The 14,693-nt window shown below is 57.7% G+C and overlaps 1 protein-coding gene across 2 annotated transcripts in view; it reads right to left on the bottom strand.

The window, feature by feature from the left end:
* The window catches only part of PRKCB (protein kinase C beta), a 91,757-nt gene that overhangs the window by 13,280 nt on the left and 63,784 nt on the right, over nt 1-14,693 (bottom strand). For both annotated transcript variants that reach the window (XM_038151240.1, XM_038151241.1), the window contains exons 10-15: nt 11,257-11,430; nt 7,674-7,765; nt 6,741-6,803; nt 5,097-5,235; nt 3,215-3,295; nt 2,876-2,983 (exon numbers count right to left, since the gene is read on the bottom strand). In XM_038151240.1, coding sequence (XP_038007168.1) covers nt 2,876-2,983; nt 3,215-3,295; nt 5,097-5,235; nt 6,741-6,803; nt 7,674-7,765; nt 11,257-11,430 — 657 coding nt within the window. The remainder of the gene's footprint in view (nt 1-2,875; nt 2,984-3,214; nt 3,296-5,096; nt 5,236-6,740; nt 6,804-7,673; nt 7,766-11,256; nt 11,431-14,693) is intronic.

Here is a 14,693-nt window from a genome sequence, read left to right as displayed (position 1 = left end):
GGGGCTGCAGCGAGCCTGGCTCTGTGTGCCAGGGCTGGGGGTCTGTGAGACCCCCGGGGGGACAGGAGGTGCCAGTGCTCCAGCTGGGGAGCTGAGACACCTCCCACCACCCGTGGGTACAGGTCAGCCCTGCCACCCCCAGGGCACAGAACAAACTTGCTCAGGAAAGCTGATCTTTAACAGCTGCAACAGGACACTGAAAGCAAGGGAAACCCTGGGAAAAAACCCCAAACCTAAAGCCCTGAAAAGACAAAAAAACTCCAACAAATACAAGGTGAGAGCAGAGCCACCAACTGCTCTGTGAGCAAACAGCTCTACATCCCTGGCTCCAGCTGTGACAGCATCTGCAGCTGGAAGAGTGATGGAGAGCAGCTTTGTGAGGCAGCATCTCCCTGGAAAGCCCTTCTCCAAACAGCGAGGGCCTGGCAGGCTCTGCAGGCTGGGCCAGGGATTTTCCAGCCTCTGCTGAGGGTGAGGATGTGACTGGCATCAGCAGCAGCCTTGCAGAGCCCGTCCTCAAGCAGGGAGCCAGGCTGGAGGGCCGGGGAGGGAGGGGCCAGGGGCCACCAAAAACAAAAGCAAGAATATTTTCCCAACTTGCTTTTCGTTAATAATTGAGTTTTCCTTGGCATTACAGCACACAGCCCTTTATAAAACAAAACCCCAAGAAGAAATCCCAGAAGCCTGGGAAGGTGGCAGAGGTGATGTGTCCTGGCCTCTCGAACACTGCGGCAGCAGCACGGACTGCAGCCCTGCTGGGCTTTCCTCAGGCAGCAGCACGGGGGGAAATGCCACCCAAAACACCTGTAACTACTCCCAAAAGGCTGTGGGAAACACTCCACGCCTTTGCTGTCAGGCAGAGGTCAGAGAGGGAGCTGATGGCCACAGACAAGCTGCTGCCCTGGCAAGGGCTGCTCTGCTCAGGCACCAGCAAACCCCTCCTGTGGGGTGGGAAAGACTCCTGGTAGCCAACCTGGGGCTCAGGAGAGCCCCCCTGAGCACGGACACAGCGCTGGGGTCAGGCTGCAGACAGGGCAGGGCAGGGCAGAGCTCCCCTTGCCCTGTAACCGCTGCTGACCGTGAGCCCTGGAGCCTGGGGAGCGCTCTGTGCGCTGCCCAGCCTGCATCCCGCCTCACAAACACTGCCTCTGGGCTGTCAGCACTAACACCTTCCACCTCCCTGCGGCGCAGCAGGAAGGGGTGACTGGCAGCAGCACACCAGAGTGAAACCACGGGGGAGCAACAAAATGGGTTTGGAGAACGTGGGGGTGAAATCCCAAACCCCTCGCAGGTGGGGGCTGAGGTTTCTCCAGTTCCCTGCTGGGTTTGTGCCCTGCTGGCAGCCCTGCCACACCCCACACAAACAGCTGGGTCCAGCTCACCAACACCTATTCCACTGCATTCCAGGGAAAAACCTAAACATTCAGTTCCCAGCCTACCAAAAAGTTCTTAAACCCCACACAGATTTAAATTAAAGTTTCTGGTGTAGCAGTTTGGTGGCAGCAAAAAAAATGTCATGAGGTTTTGAAAGAACAGTAACACAGAGGGAACCACCACTCTGCTACAAAAACCCATGGGAATTTATGGAGAGCCTGCCCAAATACCCTCCCATCTCCAGAGAGGGAGCAAACACCATGGCAGCTGCACCCAGCAGAGCTTCTGCAGTCCCTGCTCCTTGATTTACAGCGCCCACCTCGTGCCTGCTGCAGCAGCTTGGCAGCCCTGAGTGTCCCCCACTCCCTGCCTGGCCAGGAACACTCTGGATTTTCCCTTTACATCCCAAACAACACCAGCAAGAGGATGGGAGATGGTGGCAGCCTCTGTGGGAATGCCCCGCCAACCACCCAGTGGTTTCTGAATTAAGGGCTGTTTTTCCTGCACCCTGCTGAGTGTGGCAGGGCAGCACCCGCTCCCTGTGCCCCACTCCAGGTGGGAGCTCCTGCAGCAGCTTTTCCCCGCGGGACAAGTGAACATTCCTGGTTAACAGCAGCTCAGGAGCCTGGCAACGCCAGGAAGAGGCTCTGAAATGCCGCAGTGGGAGCGTGAAGCGCAGGATGTGTCATTTGTAGATAGAAACACTATTTTGAGACACAGAACATTCAGATATTTTCAATATTAACTATCATAAGCAAACATTTCTTAAATTCCTACACAAACACTTATTTATAGCAGCGTGGCACTGGGGGGGTGAGATGAGGCTCAGTCCCAGGCACACAGAACAACATCAGGACCTCGCCAGCCTTGATCCATCACAGCCCAAATTAACTCAGGCTGCAATTAAGTCAGGCCTGGGCCCAGTCCACGGAGAGCCCAGCTTGTTATGCTGGGCAAGGCAGAGCTTCACTGCAAATTAAGAGACAGGATAATGAAACTGCTGCCCTGACCTCATGGAGACACCAGCAGAGCTTCAGGTTGTCCTGAAGGGCAACTTATCACAGCTAAGTGGAAGGATGAAGGTTTTGTCTCTGATCTTAGGAAAACTGTTTGGGAATCACATCCATTTTCCCTGAGCATCATTTTTCACTTCAGGCCAAGGTTCTCAGAGCTGCCCTGTCCTCACCTGGTGGGGCACCTGGGCAGGAGCCCTCCCTTCCCACCCCCAGCCATCACCCCAGGTCTCTCCTGGCCCTGCCCTGCCCCAGGCCAGCCCCAGTCCCAGCTGTGTTTCTGCTCAGCGTGGGGAGGATGCAGGTGTTATTTTAACCTGGGTTTAGGACACACACACACAGTGGCACAAGCTGTGGCTTTAGCCCTGGAGGGCACAGGCACCAGAACCCAACAGCGTCAGACCCCGGCCATGCTGGGAGCAGTGGGTGGGCTGGGACCCCAGGGGTGCAGGCTGTCACTCCCCACGCTCCCCCAGCCCAGCCCTTACCCCTTTGCAGATGGCCACGGCCTCCTTGGACATGGACTTGGGGTAGGCGACGTTGTGCTCCATGATGGACTGGAAGAGCTCGTCTTCATCTTCTCCCTCAAAGGGGGCCTGGAGCCAAGCAGACACAGCTTCAGGGGCCCTCCTGGATCCCAAAGCTCCGCGGGCTGCTCTGGTCCTTGCCCTGGAGCCAGCCCTGGGCGTGCCACACAGTGACACGAGTCCAGTCCCCAGAGCAGCGTCACCCCCAGCTCGAGGAGCTGCCCACCCACGTGCCAGGCGTGGCAAAGGCCACGGCAGCCTGTGCCCACAGACCAGCCCAGAGGAGTCAAACTCAATCACCTGGCCAGCCAGCATCTCATAGAGCAGGACTCCAAACGCCCACCAATCCACAGACTTCCCGTAGGGCTGGTAGGCAATGATCTGCAACAACAGCAGCACAAAAATTACAGCATAATAACAGTATATCAAATATATAATTAATATATAATAATAACCAGCAGCAGCAGTGTTACACCCCAGCTCTGACACAGGGCAAAGCCACCCTGAGCTGCAGAGGGTCACAGGGACTGGGTTATTCCCTGGGACACACTTCAGCACTAAAACCCCTCCCCTGAGGGACCCCGAGACCCTCCCCTTGCTCTCTACAGAGCCCTGGGAAATTCGGGTGGGAACAGTTCACATCATAAAGAAAGGCCTTTAAAAGAGCACTTAAAAGAAATCCCCTGTCATGTGCTGTCCGCACTGCCGGTTTGGGAAGGTCACAGCCCAGCAGGTGACACAGCCTGGCAGGTGACACAGCCCTGCAGGTGACACGCAGCTTTGTTCAGAGGGAATCACACACGGGCCCTGTGCAGGCTGTCCCTGTCACCTGGGCACGCAGAGCCTGCTTGGAGTAGAAAAAGGCCCAGAAATGGGTCGAGCAAATGGCAGGACAGTTGTAGCCTGCAGCCACGCTGGCCTGAGCACACTGCAGCTCGCTGAAGGAGGAGGCACAGGGCAGCAGAAGGGCCCTGGCTGGAGCATGGCCATGGAACCACAGCCTCACAGCCTGGCTGCTGCTCCCAGCTGCGGTGGGATCCTCCTCTGGGATCCATGGGCAGCAGGCTTTATGCCTTTCCTGGGTGCCAAAGTGATTTGCATGCTAATTTCCCATTTGCTGTTCTTCTTTTGGAAAAAGACGAATTAGAGCAAGGAGAAGAAAATAAGAGTTAAAGTGAAAACACTTGGGCAAACACATGGAGAGCTGGTCATTTGTCCTGCTTTGAAGGGGCATTAATCACCCACAGTCACAAGCTCTGCACCAACAGCCCCAGAATTAATCCTGGAGGGATGAGGGATGGAACAGACGTTGGATCCAACAATGGGAAACCTCACTGGGTGCAGCAAACACAATGTGCTTTAGCACACAAGAGCACTGATGTCCTAGCAAAGAGAATCTCTTTCTCTGAAACATTTAAATGAATAAATATTAACTTCATCATTGCAAATTCAGCAGAGTGACAAGAGTTTAGAGGGATACTTTCAAGTGAAGGGAACAGACAATAATTACTCCACTGAATTTCACAAGTCTGGCACTAAACTATGCCCATACAGCACTTCATGGAAGTGTCATGTGTGACTGTATCACATCAGTGATAACCAAATGCAAAGTCATTTTGTGGGGATCTAGAGCCATGGATGGGGAGCCTCCCCCATCAGACACACGGCCCCTCACTGCAAACAGCAAGCTGGAGAGATCTAAGGATTTCCACTGCACATGGAAACACTATCCACTGATAATTCCCTGTTCCCCACTGGTCATGTTGTGCTGGAAGCTTCCATCACACTGAGTGAGGGGCAGAGCTGAGCCCCTGGGTTTGTCATTTCCAGGAGCAAGGCAGCAAGTGAGGAGCAACCTGCAGCGGGTCTGAGCATGCCAAGCACAGAACAGGCACAGAGCTGCCAGCAGGATGGACACGGGAAACCCCCAGCGAGGGAAATCACACTGCAGGGAGAGCAGCATGAGGATGTGCTGCTCTTTGAGGTGGAAGCAGGACGCAGCACAACAGGCAGGCAGATCCAGCATCCCTGTTCCCTTAGGGGGGTGTGGGGATGCGCAGTGCCGAGGGCATGAACTTCACAGGCTGGTGGTGCATTCCTGAATGCCCCTGTTTCAGCTGGAGAGCTGCCCAAAGCCAGGGCACCCCACGGGAGGGAGCACAGGGATCAGTTCCGTCCCTACCTCGGGCGCGATGTAGTCCGGGGTGCCACAGAAGGTCTTGGTGGTCACCCCGTCCCAGATGTTCTCCTTGCACATGCCAAAGTCAGCGATCTTTATGTGGCCCTCGCTGTCCAGCATCACATTGTCCAGCTTCAGGTCTCTGCAGGGCGAGAGCAGACGGTGACACAGCGCACAGCCGAGCCCTGCTGCGGCTGAGCCCCGCCCGCGGCTCACACCCACACCCTTTGTGGGAAAGCCTTTGGGGAAACGAGTGAAAGTAAGTCAGAGATCTGTCAGGATGGAGTGTTGATATCACTTTTAACCCACAGGAATGCTGTGCTGGGCACAGCGCTTTGAAGTGTGCGATGGAAAGCGCTCATCTGGCAGGAGACCGATTTAATTGATTTTTTTCCTTTCACTCCTGTGAAAATCAAAGTGCACTTAGAGCTCTCACGATGGAGAAGCACCTACTCAGCACAAGCCCCTGCCTCACCTGTGCTCTGCCCCCCGAAATACAAACCAGCTGTGTTTGCCTCTGCTCCTCAGCCCCAGAACACCTGTTTGTGGTACCCAGCCCCAGGAGCTCTGCTCCTTTGCACTAACTGTAGAGGTGGATCCAACCGCAGATCCCTGGATCCAGATCCCAGCCTCCAGCCACCACTCCAGAGGTGGGTGCTCCAGCCTCAAGGACGCTTCTGTAGCAAGCACTGGGCGTTTTGGTGCAGTTTATACATTCTGGCTGGGTTCAAGGCTGTATTTTCTAATTATCCTGTCAGTGCTCAGAGCCCTGACAGGCCAAAGGCAGACGGACACGAGCTGGGATCCGGATTCCGAGGAAGGAAGGAAGCGGAGCCACCGGGGACCAACAGACCTAGAATCAATCCACAGCAGCTGATGGCAAGAAACAGCCCTCACGTCAAGTTTGTTCCACTTCTTTCATCTTTAGCATCTCCTGACTCCAGCAGCACTGCTGGCATCTCCCTTTACAGAGCACTTAATGGTATCTGACACTCATTAGGATGCTCTGCTCCACCCTGGGCTCTGGGAACTCTCCCAAGCAGGGAGGAGCAGCGAGCGCTGCTTTCAGAGCTAAACCAGCAGCCTGTGAGCCTGGTCCTGCACATGGCAGTGACCCAGCTACCTCTGGGTGCTGGGATCCTATTGGGAACGGCAAAGAAGCCTCGGCGGCTGCAGCAGAAGTGACAGGGTGGCACCGCAGAGCTCGGAACGAGCCACTGGCAAGCGCTGCCTCCAGTGGCCGTGGCAAGAGAGCAGCGCCCTGCAGCCAAACTCGGGGCTTGGAGCTGGTCCAGGCTGCCGGGGAGCACTTGTGCAGAGTGGAGAGGAACACACGGAACAGGGGCAGGAGAGAGCCAGAGCTGCCTTCCCGTGAACAGGGGTAAAGCAGGAACCTCCCCCAAACCAGGGGCACCCTTTTGGGACACACCACGAGCCCACGGCTGGACTCAGTGATCCCACAGGTCTTTTCCAGCCCTAAGGATGCTGTCACGCTACCCGTGGGACGCTGCCAGCCCCCATCCTTGGCACGGGCAGGGGGAGCCCCGGGCTGGGGCAGAGCAGGACCCTGGAGCAGCACTCTGCCCGCGGCTCCGGCTCTGGGGGGAGCCCGGGGGAAAGGAGGGAGGGAGGAACGAGCTCACCCACCGATAAATGATGCCTTTGCTCTGCAGGAAGAAGAGCCCGATGGCTATTTCTGCTGCGTAGAATCTGAAAGAGGAGGTTTGAAAAGAAGACTGATAATTACAGGAGATAAACGAAAACCTCCCCACTCGGGTGGCAGCGAAGGAAACGTGTCAGGCAGGTGTGACCAAAGGACAAGGCAGCCAGGGCAGGGAAATTCCAGAGGAGGATCACAGGATGATCCCAGGCAGCCTGAGCTGGCAGGGAGGCCACCGGGCTGCTGGGGGCTGTCACTTCTGGTTGCACAAATTAAGCAAGAGCTGGAGCCAGGGCTGCTCCTCACGACACGCTGGCAGCATGGCTCAGAAAGTCATCCCTGCTCCCGGAGCCAGCAGGTACTGCCACACTGCTGCCACACTGCTCTTGGGTCTCAGAGGGCTCTCAGACAGCAGTTCAGCCCACCAGGCTGTGCCCAGCGTTTGTGGGGTTCATGTGAGCATCTGGAGGCTCTCAGGAGCACATCCTGCTCTGCCCAGCTCTAAGGAACAGGAACCAGGAGCCCACGGTTAACACTTGGCTTGGGCGCCCTGGCAGAGGAGCCAAACCCTGCCTGGTCCCCTGGGAAAGGACAAGGACCAGGCAGAGCAGAGGCCTGGTGTCTCCCAGGAAGCCTCCACACCTCCCTGCCTCGTGCCTTCATGTACCTACAGTCACCCATTTAACTCAGTTACTTATGAGCACCATGTACCCCAAGGGTGGGGTGGAGGCACCAGCATCAGGCAAAGAGTTCTGCTGCCTCTTCCCATTCCTGATTTCTGCCAAGGAGCTGCACTGCAAAGCCTTGGGCTGTGTTTGCAGCCCCGTGACACAGGGACACCCCACAGCCACACAAAGGGACCAAAGTCCTGCACAGGGACACCCCACACCCCCCCAAAGGGGCCAAAGCACTGCACTTACACAGCGTGGGGCTCCTTGAACCTCCCCACCTGCTGGATCTGGTACATCAAGTCCCCACCATTCACATATTCCATCACAAAGTACAAGCGATCCTGCAGGAAAAGAGCGAGCAATTGTCACCAGGATTATCAGAGCAGGGAATCTGCAGGGGTCAGAAACAGGAACCAAAGCGACTGGCAGCTCCAGTCTGTCATTCCAGGGGAATCCAGCCATCATCCCTGGCCTCCCCACGGGCTGCTGTCCATCCCGAGCCCACAAGCACTAATTCCTGGGAATGCTCAGGGCTGGAGCTCTGCCCCTCTGCAGACAGATCCACTGGAGAAGGCAAGGGGAGGAATCCCTACACCGGAGGTTTTTCACTTCCAAGAATCCATCTGCTCTTCCTGACAGAAGCCATTCTCAGAGGGCTGTTCTGCAGGTCCCTGCTGGCATTCCCCAGGCACTCCCTGGCTTCAGTCAAGGCACGCACGGGAGACACGAGCGGTTTCCAAGGGGACCAAACTCCATCCATGGCCACCAGGACTCGGCCAGGCCCCAGGAGGAGGGGGTGACACTCCCAGCCCTCTCCAGGATGGCAGTGCTGGGGGTGCACACGTCTGCAGGGGACCCCTGGTCAAGCTGGGGAGGCAGGAGGGGGCTGCTCCCCTCTCCTTCCAGCCTGGTCTGAGGGGTCCCTCTGGCCATGTTCACATGGGGTTAAAGGGGTCCAGAGGGGAGGACATGGAGCTGCTCCAGGGCTGGGAGAGCTGGGGGTGCTCACCTGGACAAGAGGAGGCTCCAGGGAACCTCAGAGCCCCTTGCAGGGCCTGAAGGGACTCCAGGAGAGCTGGAGAGGGACTGGGGACAAGGGCCTGCAGTGCCATGTGCCCTCCATGCACGAGCCCAGTGACAGCCCCGGGCTGCCCCATCCCACCCCCAGAGGGAAGGAGGGAAGGACACAGAGGCTGGAGCACTGCGGGAGCTGCAGCTTGGCAGCACTGCATAATAAACAATTCCCCATTGCTCATTTCCTCCCTAAACGAACCCTGCCCTGCCTTGCAGACAGGAAGGACACGGAGCCCACGGATGCAGCTGGAGCACTGCCACAACCAGGGCTGAGGAGAAACTGGGGGGCAGCACCCACAGGGCATTTCCCAGCCTGGCAGTGCCCACCCAGAGGAGCTGGGCTCAGCACCCACAGGGCATTTCCCAGCCTGGCAGTGCCCACCCAGAGGAATGGGGTGCAGGACCAATGGGGCATTTCCCAGCCTGGCAGTGCCCACCCAGAGGAGCTGGGCTCAGCACCCACAGGGCATTTCCCAGCCTGGCAGTGCCCAGCCACAGGAATGGGGTGCAGCACCCCCAGGGCACTCCCCAGCCTGGCAGTGCCCACCCAGAGGATCTTGGCTCAGCAGCTGCTGCCCCAGCACAGCCCCCCTGGCAGTGGGGCAGCCCCAGGGGATGGAACACAGTAGCACAGGGGCAATGGGGCTGTGTCAAACACGTGGCACTGATGGGATGGAGCAGGGAATTCAGGTTTTCAGCTGCCTGGGGATTCGGGAGCACCCCTGAGTGCAGGACAGCCCTGGCAGGGCCAGCCAGCCCACGTGTGGCAATGTCACCTTGAGCAGGCAGCACACGGCAGAGCGGAGCAGCGCCGGGCTGGGCTGCAGCTGCCTCCTAAATATATCGATCTGCTTCAAGGAGGAAGAATATTAAAAAGACGGGCTCTTGAAGCAGCCAGCTGAGCTCTAAAAGCAGGAGCTGAGCTCTCCTCTGGGTGGGGAAGGGAGCAGTGTGCCCAGCAGAGCCGTGCCGTGACTCAGGCGGGCAGATGGCACGGCTGCCCACGGGCTGCACGGAGGGACGGGCACCGAGCTGTCCTGGCTCTGCCCGTGCCACCAAGGACGGCGTCTGGCCAAGGCTGGAGCGTCCAACCCCGCTGAGCAGCACGCAGATGGAAATGCACTGCAGAGCCTGGCACGGAGCTGGTGACACTCCCCTGTCCCCTGGCAGCCAGGGTGACACTGCCAGGGCTCCTTTCAGTGCCCTTCTAATTAACTGCTCCATCCCCTGCCTGACTGCACGCTGGGAACAAGAGCAGAGCCAGGACAACAGCCACGCTCCCCATCCACCCCTGACTAAATACTGGGGAGAAATTCCTCCCTGGGAGGGTGGGCAGGCCCAGCTGTGGCTGCCCCTGGATCCCTGGCAGTGTCCCAGGCCAGGCTGGACAGGGCTTGGAGCAGCCTGGGACAGTGGGAGCTGTCCCTGCCCATGGATGATGTTCAGGGTCCCTTCCAACCCAAACCATTCCGGGACTGTGTGATTTATCATCTCAGTGTGGCTGTGGCTGCTGTGCCCTTCACTGCCCCAGAGGTCACAGCAGAGGCAGGGCTCACCTGGGGACACCCAGGGACCCCCCAGCTCACCCCCCGTCCCCGAGCCCAGGCTCTGACCTGGGGCCTTCCAGAGCAGCCCAGCACAGGCACCTCTCACCCTCCAGCCCCAGGCAGGAGCTCTCTCCTTGCTCATCTTCCCCTTCCCTTTAGAAGGCAGATTTAGGGCTTTTCTCTCTCCCGGAGCCGCTGAGCCAACAGCCCTGGTGGAGAATTGTGCTCTGGACTGTGCTCCCAGAAATCAAAGTGCTTTGTGCCAGCCTTTGATAATACAGCCTGCTATACATTTTGATTACATTACAAATACGATTACTATTAAGCTACTATAGGTCTGCCAGGAATAATCCCGCGCTGACTCACTTCAGATGCCAGCGAGATGCTGTGTGAAATAGCTGCTCCTGCCACATCCTGATTGCTGCTCTGCAAAGCCGGGCTGCAGGCTTTAAATACCCCCAATGTGTTTGGTAAATGCAATTTCTGGGACAATATTAAAATGTAATCCTCCTGGAAAGCATTGTCATCGTTCTAAAGGACTCTGCTGATTCCCTCTGCTGGCTCCCACTGACATGCACCTGGACATCCCCATTCACTGCTCGAGGGCCAGGCAGGGACTGTATCAAAGGTCCCCTGTCCCCCTCTCCACTCCTGACTCACACAAACCCAATCACACACCCATGGAAAAGCGGATTTCCTGCAGTTTGGATTAGGTCTCTCCCTTTGCTCAGGGCTTTGATCAGAGGAACGAGTCCTGGGAAAAAGTGCAGCACTTGCGACTGAGCCAGAAGGGACATCGTGGGCTGGGAAATCACCTCTAATGTCACCAGCAGCTCCCTGCTGAACACATCTCAGGGTGCAGCTGTTGTACATGACACTTTCACGTCACACACACACATTTGGGTCCTGGAGGCACTTCTGCCAGTGAACTGGAGAAGGTGTGAGGCTGCCAAGGCAGAGAACACACAATTGCTTTGGCAAGTGCAGTGACGTACAGAGAACATAAAATCCTGGAATGGTTTGGGGTGGAAGGGATTAAATCCCTTAAATCCCATCCAGTGCCACCTCCCACTCTCCCAGGTTACTCCAAGCCCCATCCAGCCTGGCCTTGGACACCATTCCAATCCATTTCCCAAAGTGTCAGGCTGCCCACGTCAGGGTGCCCAGCCCACCACGCCCTCGGCGTGCCCAGCTGCGGCAGCAGCCCTTACCATGGTCTGGAAGCAGGAGTGGAGCTGGGTGAGGAAGGGAGGCTTCCCCGAGAGCGCCAGCACGCGCTTCTCCACCATGGTGCACTCCACGTCATCGTCCTGGATAACCACGTCCTTCTTCAGGATCTTCACGGCATACAGCTCATCTGTGCCCTTCCTCTCTGCCAGCATCACCTGCACGGGGCACAGCACACGGTGGAACCGGGGCAACGTGGAGCTGCAGAGCCTGGAGCTGGAATGGCCCCAGCTGGGGGCTCGTTACCCCGGGGCTCCCCTCGTAGCCCCGGGGAGAGCTGCAGGTGCCAAACCACTCACAGCTGCCAAACCACTCACAGCTGCCAGGGCTGTTCCAAAAGCGTTGAGGGGCTCTGAGTCTAAGGACTGACCCATCTCCTCCCTCACTGCCTCCAGGTGCCCAGCCCGAGGGGTTGGGTGGTATCTGAGCCCAGCTCACCTCAGGGGTTTGGCACCCTCAGAGTGTCACCAGCACTGGGGAGGGTGTCAAGAGGCTGAACACAGAGTCCATCAGATTACAGGGTGGTAAATGTTTGAAGTGGAAAATAGTTAAGTGTCTAGTGAATAGTAAGAAAAAACCCCATGATTTTCTCTGCCTCAGTCCCCCTCCACAACAGTGAGCAAACCCCATCACGTGCTGGTTCATCACCCAGCCAAGGCCCTCTCAGCCAGCAGAATCCACCCAGCCTCCCATTTCCAGCCAGTCCCACCCGTGTGCAGGTTTATTTATTGCAGTAAATGGGATTCACTGCTTCTGCTGGTGCAAATCCCTCTGGTTAATGCCATCAGCCCAGCCAGGGTCCCCTGCCTGACCCAGCACGCTCCATCAGCCTCAGCTGCTCCTTGGGCTGCCAGCAAATAAACCCCCTCTGCAACCTCCTTTGGTTCCTGTTTTCCCTCTCTCGCCCTCCCATGGCTCAGATTGGAGCGCTGGTGGAAATGAATTGCTCTTCATTTGAAGGAGCTGGCAGAAATCCTGCAGTCGCATCAGGAACAGCAGCTCGGGGCTTTGGGGAATAAATTATGTGAAGTCAACATCGATAGGGTGGAACTGGAATGTGCTTCAGGCTGGGCCAGACGGGCAGAGGACACATGGACGGGGCTCAGGGTGACTTTAGAGACACCAGGGACAGCAGAATTAACCCTCTCGTGTGCCAGCCCTCTGCTGCTCCACAGGCTGCCTGGGCAGTGGGACAGTCCCCCCCGGAGGGATTTCACAGATGGGTAGATGTGGCACTTGGGGACAGGGGAGGGGTGGCAGTGCTGGGATTGGACTCGGTGGTCCCAGAGGGCTTTTCCAAGCTCAGTGAGTCTGTGATTCCATTCTGGGACACAGCCCGAGGATCAGGGATGGCGAGGCAGGGGACACAGCCTGAGGAGCGAGGGCTTTGGTGCCACCCACTTGTTTGGGTGCAGGGCACAGGGAACAGGACCCAGGGAACAGGACACAGCCCCTTGTGAGCAGCTCGGGCACATTCCTGGCTGCTGGGGGAGCCTGGCTGTCCTTGACACACTGTCAGGATTAGCTGGGACTGGCACCAGGGCTCCTCAGTGCCAAGTGCTCTGGAGAAGGCTCTGACATTCCCATTCCCCTTCCCACGGGTGGGGTGGGGCTGCAGGCAGCTCATCCCCCAGCAGGGCTGAGCCGTGGGTGTGTCAGGGACTTTGGGATGGGATTTATTCACCCACTGATCCTTGAGGAACCCAGGGTACCCAGAGCAGCTCGCTGTGATACTGGGGTGGAACCCAGCAAGGCTCAGGCACTGGAACCAGCTGTGGCTGCCCCTGATCCCTGGCAGTGCCCCAGGCCAGGCTGGGCAGGGCTTGGAGCAGCCTGGCACAGTGGAAGGTGTCCCTGCCATGGCAGGGTGGTTCTGGGTGATCTCTAAGGTCTCTTTTAACCCAAGGCATTCCCTGTTTCTGTGCCAGGCCAGCAGACACAGCTGCCTCACACAGTGCCTGCACCTCTGCCCTCCCCTGTGGTTCTGCTCAAATGGAACTGGTTTGGTTCATTGCCTCCATTTATCACCATTTTACACCAGCTGAGCTTTACAAGGCACCACACACAGGCGCTAAAACCAGAGCTAATTTTTAGGTGATAAAAGCAGGAGTGCTTTGGTTGCTCAAAATTGCTGGAAAAGACGTAGTAACCACTCCAGGAACATATTTTGAGGGAAAATGCAACCTGTTACCTGAGTGTAAGAGCATTATATACAACATCAGCTATAAACAGACCTGCCTTGCCATCCACAGCCCTCTCAGAGGGAAGTTAACTAAAGCAGGGAGCCTCTGAGCCTGGCATCTGCTTCTGCCCTGAAGGGACCCTGCTGAGGACGTGGCTCCCACCCCACCCTGCAGTGAGAGCTTGGTGGGGTACCCCCATGGATGCAGAGCCTGCTCAGGGCTGTCCGTGGCTGTGAACGGTTCCTGAGGCAGCCTCCCAGGGTCACAGCTGGGCCAGCCCTGCTCCCGGGCACTCAGGGGCAAAGGGCATTGCAGCTGCTGAGAGCCAGCTGGGGACAGCCAGGTGGGACGTGTGGAAAGCACCCACTGCTGCACTCCTGAGGCACACCTGGGCTGGATTCCCTCTCTGTGTGACAGAATCCCAGAACCTTTAGGCTGGAAAAGCCCTCCCAGCCCATCGAGTCCCAGCTGTGCCTGATCCCCACCTTGTCCCCAGCCAAGAGCACCGAGTGCCACATCCTGAGACTCCTTGGACACCTCCAGGGATGGGCACTCCACACCTCCCTGGGCAGCCCCTGCCAAGGCCTGAGCACCCTTTCCAGGAAGAACTGACTTCCTGATGTCTGAAGGTGTTCAAACACCAAAGATCCAAACAGCCCAGTGCCCCTGGCACAGCCCAGAGCCCAGGACAGGGATGGGTGACAGGGGGAGCAGGAACCCAGCCTTGCCCATGCCCTGCCCTCCTGCCAGCTTTCACACCGAGGGCAGAGCAGAGCAAAGCCTGAAGGTCACCACAGGCCAGGAGAACTCTCCCTGAGCAGAGCAGAGCCTGAAGGTCACCACAGGCCAGGAGAACTCTCCCTGGGCAGAGCAGAGCCTGAAGGTCACCCCAGCCCAGGAGAACTCTCCCTGAGCAGAGCAGAGCCTGAAGGTCACCACAGGCCAGGAGAACTCTCCCTGAGCAGAGCAGAGCCTGAAGGTCACCACAGGCCAGGAGAACTCTCCCTGGGCAGAGCAGAGCCTGAAGGTCACCACAGGCCAGGAGAACTCTCCCTGAGCAGAGCAGAGCCTGAAGGTCACCACAGGCCAGGAGAACTCTCCCTGAGCAGAGCAGAGCAGAGCCTGAAGGTCACCACAGGCCAGGAGAACTCTCCCTGCACTGGAGCCCAGAGCTGCAGAGGCCAAAGGCTCCACCCTGCTCAGCAAACAACACAAACCCCAAAAAGCCTGACAGCTCC

This window comes from Motacilla alba, chromosome 14, assembly GCF_015832195.1.
Source record: "Motacilla alba alba isolate MOTALB_02 chromosome 14, Motacilla_alba_V1.0_pri, whole genome shotgun sequence".
NCBI classification, from domain to species: domain Eukaryota; kingdom Metazoa; phylum Chordata; class Aves; order Passeriformes; family Motacillidae; genus Motacilla; species Motacilla alba.
This window is presented reverse-complemented; position numbering and strand designations above follow the sequence as displayed.